The sequence below is a fragment of the Engraulis encrasicolus genome, chromosome 13 (assembly GCF_034702125.1).
Source record: "Engraulis encrasicolus isolate BLACKSEA-1 chromosome 13, IST_EnEncr_1.0, whole genome shotgun sequence".
Taxonomy (NCBI): domain Eukaryota; kingdom Metazoa; phylum Chordata; class Actinopteri; order Clupeiformes; family Engraulidae; genus Engraulis; species Engraulis encrasicolus.
This window is the reverse complement of record NC_085869.1, coordinates 12,821,778-12,833,877: the sequence shown is the minus strand read 5'-3', so window position 1 is coordinate 12,833,877 and position 12,100 is coordinate 12,821,778. Positions and strand designations below refer to the sequence as shown.

Sequence of the window (12,100 nt, the reverse complement as noted above, 5' to 3'; positions counted from 1 at the left end):
GTTTTCGCCTATAATTTCGTTCGTTGATAAGACATTTTCCCCGGTGTGCTGTAGGCTATATAATTAATATTCAAAATGGGCCTACTGTAGCAATGCATGCATCTGCTCTTTTATCAATAATAATTTTCAAACTCGTAGTGCAGTGAGGTGGCTTTATGTTTCAGCCAAGTGCTGCTGCATGCGTCCGTAATAGATTTTTTTTTAAACGGCGCTGGTGTGCATGGTAGGCCTAAGGTGTGGTAAGAAGAGAAAGGATTAATCATTATTTTGGTGAATCAATATTGTATGTGGGTAAGATGCAATTCCTGAAAATGTTGGTTTTCAGTCTGCAGGCTTCCAAAACGACTTGTGGATGGCAGGTGAAAGTCATGCCACCTCATAGATTTGCACTGTAGATTGCCAAATCCTTATTTCCAGTCATTTTGGATAAAGTAACTAAAAGTAATGCAAAAGTAGTGTAATGCCTTACTTTTAAAAAAAAGTAATGTTGTAATGTAAGGCATTACTTTTTAATGACAGTAACATGTAATAAGTAGTGCATTACATTTTTTGAGTAACTTTCTCAACAGTGCAATTTGACCCGGACATATAGAAAAATAATGAAAAAAGCTCAAAATGAAAAGCTCATTCACCCTCATGTTCCCCCAAAGATCGCGATAGGAACCGAATCGTGAGTTGAGTGTATCGTTACAGCCCTAAAAGACATTAGCAATGTATCTGGTGTGGAAACAAGTGACAAAGAAAGGCAGCTCACTCACTGTCAGATTCTATTAAAAAATGTGCTATTTTTAAGCGTGCTAGTTTACAATTCACCCCCAGAAGGCTTAAATGGTGTTGAGACATGGACTGCCCCCCCTACGCCAAACACAATACACATCTCTCTGGTCTCATGGACAATGTATTCGAATTCCACTGATGGTTATCTGGTGCAGTTTACTTAAATTCACAAATGAAAAGCATTACGAAAAACATTGCGATAAGAAAAGTACTTTTTTGTAGATGAAACTGAAGTTTCCCATGAAGACCAGCTTACAGTTAAAAAGAGCATTTTAATCATTTGAATAAGCACATCATCCACTCAAAGAATGTGTTCGTACTTGAGCGACAACAGTCCTTAGCAATCACTGTTGATGACAGTATCAGACAATAACTCTTGCAGGTGGCAACATAGATCGTCTCTCAGCCACTCTTCATGTTTCCATTAGCATATTCTTTTTCTCTTAACACTTTTACAGACATACATGCACACACACGCACATGCACACACACACACACACACACACAAACACCACTTGTTATCTTTGTTGTGTGTGTGTGTGATCTGCATGTTCATGTGCTACTACCCCCCAACTGAATCACCTTTTTCATCGGTGACTAAGCTGCTAATTGCCCAGAATGTGCAGAAAGGCTGGAGAGGTGATTAAAAAAACACGCTTTTTTTTTCAGGAGAGCAGGCAGGCAGCATGCAGAGAGAGAAAAGCTTGGCTTGTGCACTCACCTCCTCCCACTTATCCCGCTAACCGCCCCCCTCCCCTCCCTCCTCCTCACCGCTCCATCCCACTCCTCCCTTTCATGCGCACGCACAACCACACACACACACACACACTGACGGAGGCAAGCCCACCCCACGGTGTTAGAAGCTGAGACTGAGAAAGGCTTTTTCGCTAAGTGCTGGCAGCATTCGCTTGTGCGCTCTTGCTCAATGCCAGCTCCACTTGACTGCGCTGCTCGCGTTCTCCATCGATCGGGCGCAAAGCACGCGTTCCACTAGGCAGGGGGGTTGTGCGGCGCGGCGCGGCATGGAATGGAACCTCAGAAGGATGGAGAGTGAACTCAGACAAATCAACCCCGACCTGCTGCAGCCCAGTAAGAGCTTCAAGAAATCCACCTCGGGCACAATCACCCTCAATGTAGGAGGCTACCTGTACGCCACCCAGAGACAGACCCTGGCCAAGTACCCCGGCTCCCTGTTAGAGGAGTTGAGCAGCGGGAAGAGGCCCGTGCAACACGTGGACTCCATGGGCAACGCCTTCATCGACCGGGACGGCCCCATCTTCCGCCACATCCTCAACTTCCTGCGCCTGGGCGAGCTGCTGATCCCGGACGACTTCAAGGAGATCGGGCTGCTGCAGAAAGAGGCCGACTTCTACCGGCTGCCGGAGCTGACGGAGGCCACGTCGGACTGGGAGCAGAAGCAGGCGGCCGGACGCGAGGGCGCCTTCCTGGAGGTAACGGACAGCCACGACCGCGCGCACGGCCTCAAGGTCTACTGCAGTGACACCAGCTTCATCGAGAGGGTGAAGGGCCGGCTGGTGCAGATCTCCAAGAGCCGGCTGGACGACTTCCCCGAGGAGTTTGCGGTGTCGTCCAACGTCATCCAGTTCCGACACTTCATCAAGTCCGAAATGGGGTCCAGGCTGGTGTTGAAAGAAGACAGTACCTTCTTGTGCACGCTGGAGTGCCTCAAACTCGAGACGGTGCTGCTGGCTCTTAGGGGAGGTTTCCGGCTCCTCACGAGCCTAGACAGCAGCCGTGGATCTGTTGTTCAGTGTGAGGCCCTCCACTTTATGAAATGATGCTGAGGAATGAGAAAGTACCATAGGACCAAGTACAGTACCTCAAGATTCATTGGTATTCATAGACATTGAATTGAACTATACACCCAACACTTCTCAACTTTTGTGTTTACACTGCCTCTTTGTAAAGCCTGAAAAAGGTCAAGAATTAGGTGATTTGTTACTGTTGTGTTTACATTGTGTTTTTGGGTTGTCTGGAAATTAAATATTTTGAACTGTTGTTGTAAGAAAAAAAAGACTACTGGAAAGCACCACATTTAGCTTTAAATGCTACAGCTCACAGATCTCTTAAAATCACATTTTTGAAGGTTTACTGTATGTTTGTGTGGTGCATCACTGAAAGACTTGTAATGACGTACTGTTGTTATTGGCTGGTAAGAATGTGAATAAATGCACTTGAAATGTGAAAGCTTGCTTTGTAATAAAACCATAATATTGAGTAATGGACTTGCTCTCCTGAGTTCCATTAGTGCTGTGGAAACTGACCTCTGCTGCTTTAAGTGGGTGTTACTCTGCATTACCAAATTCAAGTGCAAGTGGTGATTTGCATTACAAAAAAAAGAAAAACATGTCCTTGGCAACGCTGATGTAATATTGGCAGTGTTCAATTTGATTTTAGCATTTCATCACGAATGACCTTTCGTCACACGAATGAATACATTAATGTGAAGCTATGTACTGGTCATACTTTAAAAAAAAAACAGTCAGCTGTTGTTTTTTAATTCTGTTTTCAGATCAATCTTCATAATCAAAGAGGTGTTTCATGGATCTAAAGGGAGAGTGATATTATTGCACAGTAATATCAGTACAGTAGGACAGTAGGGCACTATTCTGACAAGTGGGGCAGGGAACAGCGTTTACCCTGTGAGAGATTGGAGCCCACCCAGGCTAGACAGTCTTATGTTACCCCAGAAGGGAATATTAACTGAATGGATGACATAATTGTATATATATATACAATATATATATATATATATATTGTCATAATTGTGCATATGTAGCCAACTGTATATATGCATAGCAAGATATTTTGGAGCAACAGACTTGAACAGCGATATTGCACATATTTTCCATTCACAAAGTACATTCTTTGTCAACAAGAACACAAAATACCCTACTTCATACAGGTCTACACAGTCTAATCTCCCATACAATGTAAAGATATACTGTCACTAAGCAGACCTTAGACAAAAAAAGAGATCACTGTACAAATCAACCAACGGTTTACGGTTTGTTGTGTGAACATCAAACCAGGGTCCTTTTCAATTGCAAATGAGGTCTATCAATTTTTAATGAGAAACTGTGATGCCCATTAGTGGCGATCACTCACAGTACAGTACTGTACCTCTTCTCCTCTGAAAGTAAAGGGCAGCATCATGTGTGTGTGTGTGTGTGTGTGTGTGTGTGTGTGTGTGTGTGTGTGTGTATATGTATATATATATATATATATATATATATATATATATATATATATATATATATATATATGGTGGTGTGCATTGGCACTGCCCTCACGATTCGATTCAATTACGATACGGGAGGTAGCGATTCGATTCGATTCAATTCTACAATGCATTGCAATGCATTACATTTCTACTGAAAGCAAAGCAAATGTTTCATCAGTCATGAGTCAGATACTGAGCAACATTTAATTGGCAGTTTTCTGTATCAGTCTTGCAGTTTTCAACATTGAAGTGCTTTTATTTAATTTAACATTCATTTGCTGAAATATCCACGGAAGTAATTGAAACTTTAATTTGCCGCATCGATTCTGGAACTTGCCGCATTGAATTTAATTGTCCATGCCCCGCATTGCATTGCATTGCCGAATCGACTATTGCTGACATCACTAATATATATATATATATATATATATATATCATTTTTTTAATTATTATTATTTATTATTATTTATTACAATCCATATTATCAACATTGTTTAATTAAAATAGAAAACATTGTAATTTAGTGCCATGTTGAATATCACTGTTACTTTTCTCTGCAAAGAGAATTAAACTCGGCATGCTGGTTACTGGCAGCTCAACAGGTTTGCCTTCTCCCTTCCCTTACCACGGACATGTTGTTCACAGGAAGAAAAATACAGCAAAAACGCTATTAGAGAAAATAATGTGAGATATTGACTTTGATCCTCAGTCTATTAACTATTAAACAACATCCACAACACCTACACATATGCCCACAGATCTGTGGCAGGTTCATGAACAGATATGATACTATTCAAATAAATTGGGAGTGAAGTCATGATGCATTTTCTCAATTAAGCTGATCCATGGGCATCAAGTAAGACTACATAATACAGGCTACTGTGCGGAGCAATCACTGATTCTTGTTTTGCTTCATTACCATGGATGCACATGATACAGTGCCGGCAGTGATGTCAATAAAATAGAAGCCTTGATAATGCCATGGGGTACTTGTTGAGTTTTTCTTCCATTTGTCTTTGTTCATCTGCACTGCACATCTGTGTACTTTCTATAATGCTAAGAGATTCACCAGCACTGAAACTCTGAATAACTGTATGCAAAATACATCAGCGTGATATACAGGCTATGTGTTTATGTTTGTCGGAAATACATTTTGGAATAGCAATTTGCTTAGGCTTAATCTTAATTCACCCCTTGGCAATACCTTCCAAGTTGTGGTATGAAAGCTTTTTTCAAAAATGTTTTGCGACAAAGAAAGGTGAAATCATAGCCATAACACCAGTACTGTATGTCTCACCTTGGTTGCCATGGTTTCTTTTTTAGCCCATTAAAGTACCTCGAAAAATGTCAAGGTATACATGTAGCAGACCCAGCAGCCTCAAAAAATCATGTCTACAAATGGGCACCTCTAAGGGTTAACAGAGGTAGTTAAATACACAGCAATGACACTATTACTTAGTCAATATGTTGACCTTGTAATCTACTTTAATTTTCTGAAAACCCTTATCATGACTTGAACATAAACGAAGACTATACATAGCCTATGATAAATGATGGTTGTGTTGATTAGAATATGTCTGTGTGATAGGTCCACTTTCGTTCAAGAAAAATGTAATCAAGCTTGTAGTGTATAGTGTGGCATAACTTGAGGAAAAATCAAAGGAATAGATTTTAACATTTAAGGAGATACATCGTTCCCAACATTGCTTTATTAGGAAAACCACTAAGATCTTCCGATTTCTTGCCAAGATAACTGAATTCCTTTAAGTTTGTATAGTGTGAGTGAAATGAATAGAAGAACAATATTGTGTGTCAGAAAAGCATAGACCAGCCTCATACAGGCCTAATGGAGACATTTTGGTCATGTACTTACTATTCCATTTTACAGACACACAGAAAAAAAAACATTTGATGAAGAACTACAAATCATAACTTGGTGAGAAAAGTGCACCCCTCCCCCATGTCATCCACAGAAGTGTCGGCGTGTTGGGGGTGGGGTGCTTTTAGTAGAAGCCAATGGCTGCAAATGCTCTATTCATTGCCAACATCAGCGGCAAACCTGTTGCTTAGCAACCACTTAATCAATACCTGTGGCTTGCAAGGCGAAGGCACAGCGCTGAAATACAGTATACCAAGCAAAATGAAAAGGAATGGGTGACAATGACAATTTAGTATGTGTCATGATAAAATGGCATGCTTGTTTGGAATTAAAGCTTTTGACGCTTTTGAAGCTATTAACAGCAAGACATAGCCTATTTGGACTTTCAGCGGCACAGACCTACAGCCTATTCCAAGGCATTCCACCAGACTGTAAAGTGGAAATTTAAGTAGAGTGTGTATTATTTACCCCCGTTGCTGCGTGTCAGCCCTGCCACATTTAATTTTCTCAATTACACTGAATTAATCAAGGAGTCAAAGGGGAATTCAGTAACGTTAATTTAACAGAGTTGTATAAAGTAGACATAGAAAAACTTACAGATGCATGAAAGGCTATTGCATGGCTTCAACTTTGTAACATCATACTACTAGTGTTGTAATTATATATGTAAGAGTACTTCAACTTCTACTTAATACAACTCTAGATCCTTCCATGTACTTATCTTTTTATAAAGCCTATTTGCATTTTTTTCAGTCTTACTTTGTTGGGTTCACTTAATCCTAATTCAGCTCATCGATGTACAACATAAGATGTTGTGTTGAGTGCTTGAGTTGCGTTTTGACAACATGGAAACATATTAGACAATAAAGCTTTTTGAATCTGGAATCTTGAATCTTGAATCTTGAAAGCCCATTGGGAAACTCCAACTCCCATTGTCACTTTATGACACAGCACTCCATAGCACGCAAGTTAACACTGCACACAACAAAATTGCATTTATGCCTCACCCGTGCACGGGGGCAGCCCTCAGTGGCGCCCCAAGGGAGCAGTGCGGCGGGACAGTACCATGCTGCTCAGGGTACCTCAGTCATGGAGGAGGATGGGGGAGAGCACTGGGTAATTACTCCTCCCACCAACCTGGTGGGTGGGAAATCGAACTGGCAACCTTTGGGCAACAATTCTGACGCTCTAACCGCTTACCCATGACTGCCCTCTGATTTTCACATATTACAAAAACCATTACAAAAAACTAATTAGGTCCAAATCCCCATTCAGGTCCTTAGAAGATGAAGTTGTAATCAATCAATTCACACTGTAGTGCAAGTCAGGGGGGCATTTATCAAACTGCCTCCTAAAGGTAAGAATTAAACTACACATTTCCTTTGGACGTTTCTACTCTCTTCAAGGCAAAATGTGTCTTTCGGTGTTTCTCAAAAGCCTCCTATTCCCAAACTAAACCAAATGTAGTTTGGCTACTTTCACAAGTGCTCACTTTTACTTCTACTTTCCACCCCATCCTCCTCCATCACTGAGGTACCCTGAAAATAGTACCGTCCTGCCTCACTGCTCTCTTGGGGCGACATTTGGGCCTGCCCCCTCTTTCATGGTTGAGTCATAAAATGCATCTTCACTGATCACTGTGAGCACTGTGAGCACTGTGCTGTGTAGTGCTGTGTGACAATGGCAATTTCTCAGGCACACTTTCACGTCACTACTACTACTACTACTAATGCTAATAATAATACTTTTTCTCAGATCGTTCAATACAAATATAATTAGGAAGCCTGGGTGAAAAGAGGTGCTTTTGAAGGTGGAAAGTGGAGTACATTTACACAGTGCAAGTGGGAGTCTTCCATATTTAGGGTCAGCCACACTAAATGCACTATCTCCCATGGGCCTAAGATGAATCGATAGGGTTGAAGAGGAGGAGTGCATCGGCTGAGCAAAGAGTACGAGTGGGTTTGTACAATATGGGGCTAGGAAACATCAAAGGTATGTGGGAGCCAGCTAGGTTGTGTTGAGCCTTGAAGATATGGAGGAGACCACTGCCATTCATGCCTTGACTAAATGCATGTCTGCCATCACAGATTGGATGAACAGTAACTTCCTAAAATTAAATGAGGATAAAACTGAAGTGTTGCTCATTGGGCCTAAGGAAAAACGTGCAAAACTCCACTCAAGCCTAGGTGACCTAAGCATGCACATTAAAGATAAGGTTACTAGCCTAGGTGTGGTCATAGACTCGGATTTGAGCTTTGAGCCTCACATCAACAAGATAACAAAATCTGCTTTTTTCCATCTTAGAAATGTCAACAAAGTGCGCGGCTTGGCCCCCCGACAAGACGCTGAGAAACTTATTCATGCCTTTGTCACCAGTAGGATAGACTACTGCAATGCTCTCTTCTCTGGTCTCCCAAAAAAAATTAATTGACAAATTGCAACTCATTCAAAATTCTGCGGCAAGAATCCTAACAAGAACCAGAATGAGAGAGCACATCTCTCCTGTCTTGGCAGACCTGCACTGGTTACCTGTCTCACACAGAATCGACTTTAAGATTCTGCTCACAGTATTTAAAGCGTTAAATGGACTTGCCCCTAGTTTTATCTCAGACATGCTCTCTTTTTATGCCCCTGCTCGAGCTCTCAGGTCCACTGATGCCAAGCTGCTAAGGACCCCCACCCCCCGCAGAAGAAGATCGGCGACGCCGCATTTGCCTGCTATGCGCCCAAGAGATGGAACGCCCTCCCCATCGAGATCCGATCAGCCACCTCCGTCGACTCCTTCAAGAAGCAGCTGAAGACCCACCTCTTGCCAACTCCTAGCTGCCAAGGCGTCATAGTGTCCCAGCTGCCGCAGCGCCCTTACTACTCGCAACCAGCCCTGGCAGGGGGCTCCCCTAGGTGGCCGCTGGTCTCTGCCTGAGGTTTCTTCCTGACTATAGGGGGTCTTTTTTTCTCAGACTTCACTGAGGTTTTTTCCCCCTTACAAACTATGAATCAAGCGAAAGGGAGTTTTTCCTCACCCCTGATGCCACCAGGGGCCGCACCTGAGCGCCCAATCTCTGTGTGACTATCTATGACTTATGATAGGCCCAGCCACTATGGACCTTACACATCTAAGAATCCTGGTCCTATCCTACGTTGACCTTATGACTCTACATTCTCTGTCTATCTCTTCTTCCTCTGCCTTCCTGCTTTTTCTGCCTCTCCTCTATACCTCTCCTTTTAAATCTATCTCTAACAATGTTTTTTTTCCATTTGTTAAGCACTTTGAGTTACATGCCTTGTATGACACAGTGCTATACAAATACAATTATTATTATTATTATATGAAGGAGGATTTTAAACTGTTTTTACGATTTAACAGGTAAGCAAAGTAGCTGGTGGAGAATAATGCCAAAGTCGAATATGTGTAAGAAGTCTTGCTGCTGAATTTGGGCTGTATTCTAATCTGTTGGTTCTGTTAGAAGACCAATGGGAAGATACATTTCTCGAGACTAGAGTTGCTAACTACGTTAGCTGCTTTGTTGTTTGCAATGCAATCTCTCATTGACAACTATCCAAGTTGCTAACTGGCTAAAAACTATGATTTCGAGAAACGCACCCCAGTTCAGTAGTCAAGGCTGGACGATATGAAGACATGAAGGTCTGAGCAGTAGCAAGGCTGAGGAACAGAGTTTGGAGATGGCTTTGAGTTAGAATGCTGTTTTGATGAGAGTCAAACGAAAATACAGAATCAGTAATAGCACCAAGCAGGGCTAGACATTAACATTTTACCAGCATTTGGCCGGTTGGCAGGTGCCAGTGTCAAGCCCTGGTACCAAGGTATTTCACTTCAGGGATAGTGGCAGTGAAATAGACTGGAATGAAAAACTCTTGAGGGAATAATACTTTTCAGAAGCATTGGAGTGGCAATTACTATGGCTACAGTGTCGTCATGATTGAGTTGAAGAAAGTTTGAATGACTCCTTATAGAAGAATGTGGTGAACATTCAATTCATACATAAAGGACTACTGATGAGACACACAGGCAATTTTAGAGAAAAGGCTTGATGATAAGTGCACCTTATGCTATGAAAAGTATGGCAAAGAAGAGCAGGAGACCTAAGTCATTAACCTGAGTCTGGGCAGGGAAGCTATCCTGTGATCGAGTTGAGTGTTTGACTTTTTACTCCCTGTGAATAGTCGCCTGGACTACTGTGGACGTTTCTTGGGACTGTGTCATTTTATTGATCGTATTGGGGTTCCCCCCACGCCCCGCGCCCATCATTGAACCTCGAGGAGAGCCCATCGGGGCAAAGCCTCTGCCGACAGTGCTGTCCATCAACGCAACCCCTGTCTGAATGTGTGGATGCAGAGCACCTTGAGTCAACTTTGTAGTTATGATACTGTGCTAATTAAATAATTTTTTATTTGAGTGTAGTGCGCAGTTGGAGGTCAGACACAAAAATAACGGAAAAGCCTATTACTCCAATCACAATGTGAGATGTGTTTTTTCCCCTCCCTGTTTCAGTCGTTGGGGCGGGTTAGTCATCAATTGGTCATAGCCGTTTGAATGACTAAACTTTTCATGTTAGTCTGGCTTTACCAGGCTACAGTCACTGTATGTGAATAATAATAAAAACACATTCTCGTGAAATTTCTGTCAATCTATCTTTTCAATTATTTTCCCCTCCTGCCTCCTTCAAATGCATGTTTTCTTTAAAAGGCCAATTCATTTCACAAAGTACCGATGAGCTCTGTGCTGAATGTGATAAACGGTGCTGAAATGTCTAACACAATTATTATGGGCTCAACAGAAGGGCTTATTTTTTTGGGGGGCTGTTTGAGCTTTTGTTCAACAAGATAGAGAAGGAATGACAGGACAGAGAAGTGCAAGACAGAAGGGGTGCGTTTGCAAAATGATAGCCTGGGCGAAAGCGACTGTTGACTTCGTCAAACAGTCTGGCAAAAGCCAAGAGGAATCCGTCTCCGTGGAGGGTGGGAGATGGTCTGATCTTACTCTGCCAATTAAATTCATTGGAGTTCTGAATTCAAATTAAAACCCATATTGTGCTTTATTAGCATGACTGTTACGATATAGCGTCGCAAAAGCATACAAATAGCAAAATAAAAGTGTGAATAGTTTTACCTTAACCAATCAGTAACGGACTTCGCAGGTGAGTTCTGTGTCACAACTCTCAACTGTTTGCTGATTGGCTAAACAGTGAGCAAACCGAGCTGGGAGGCTTTCGCCAGACTAGGTGCAGAGCCAAAATCTTTGGGTGGAGTACATAGGATGCCGTCGCCAGGCTAGCAAAATGATCCAGGCCAGACTCGAACTTGAGTCCCCATGGGCATACATGGTCAAGACAGGAGCACTAGTGTGTGCAGTGTGCACCATAGCACCCTCAACAGAAACAGTTTTATCAAAATAAATTGTGCTTTGAGGATGCTAGCATACGGTGCAAATATAGTACATCTACGTATAGCATGAATGGGCTTAACTGCCAATGACCTGATGGGTCATTTTGAAATCCTGCCGCCCCATCTCTCTCTACCTGTTATCCTGTCTACTGTTGACTTTCAAGTCAAATATAGGCACAAAGGTGCCAAAATACACATTCAAAATTAAACATGCCTTTAATCAAATAAAGTGTTCAACATACATTTGGGCACACCAAAAAAAAGGTCGATTAATATCAAGTTCAACCTACTTTTGCTGATAAAACGGCCTGTGGACACCTCCAAAAGCAGACAAATCCCAGAAGTGGCACTTTGGATTTTTTTTTTTTCAAATGACTTGATCCAAAAACCTCCTGTTACACTAAGTCAAGTTTATTGCCTTCCTGCCATTACCAGCCTACTTCAAATGAAGCCTCTCTTTCATGATGGCTTACTAAATTTGTTTGCGATATGATCAGAAAGACTGCACTGGCACTGCCGTGGCCAAACGGTAGGGCACTCGTCTACCACGTCAAAAAAGACCAAAAAATATCTTTAAAAAAAAAAGACAGTTGCACTAACACTAAACACTAACAGCTACTGTACATGAACTGATTAGGCCCCTACATTTTGGAGGCTTCAGAAAATGGTCAACATGGCAGTAGCTTTACTAACATGAAATTTAGGGTGATATTCAGTGGTATTCCTCTGGCAGGTAACAGGGACTGCACAAGCCTAGGGTTCATTTCTCGGAACTGTAGTTGCTAACTATGTTA

The 12,100-nt window shown here is 42.1% G+C and overlaps 1 protein-coding gene across 1 annotated transcript; it reads left to right on the top strand.

The window, feature by feature from the left end:
* The first annotated feature begins 1,720 nt into the window (after nt 1-1,720).
* On the top strand, nt 1,721-2,576 carry kctd4 (potassium channel tetramerization domain containing 4). Its single transcript, XM_063214448.1, has one exon. The coding sequence runs from the start codon at nt 1,800-1,802 to the stop codon at nt 2,574-2,576; it is 777 nt and encodes a 258-aa protein (XP_063070518.1). The 5' UTR covers nt 1,721-1,799.
* Nucleotides 2,577-12,100: the final 9,524 nt, after the last annotated feature.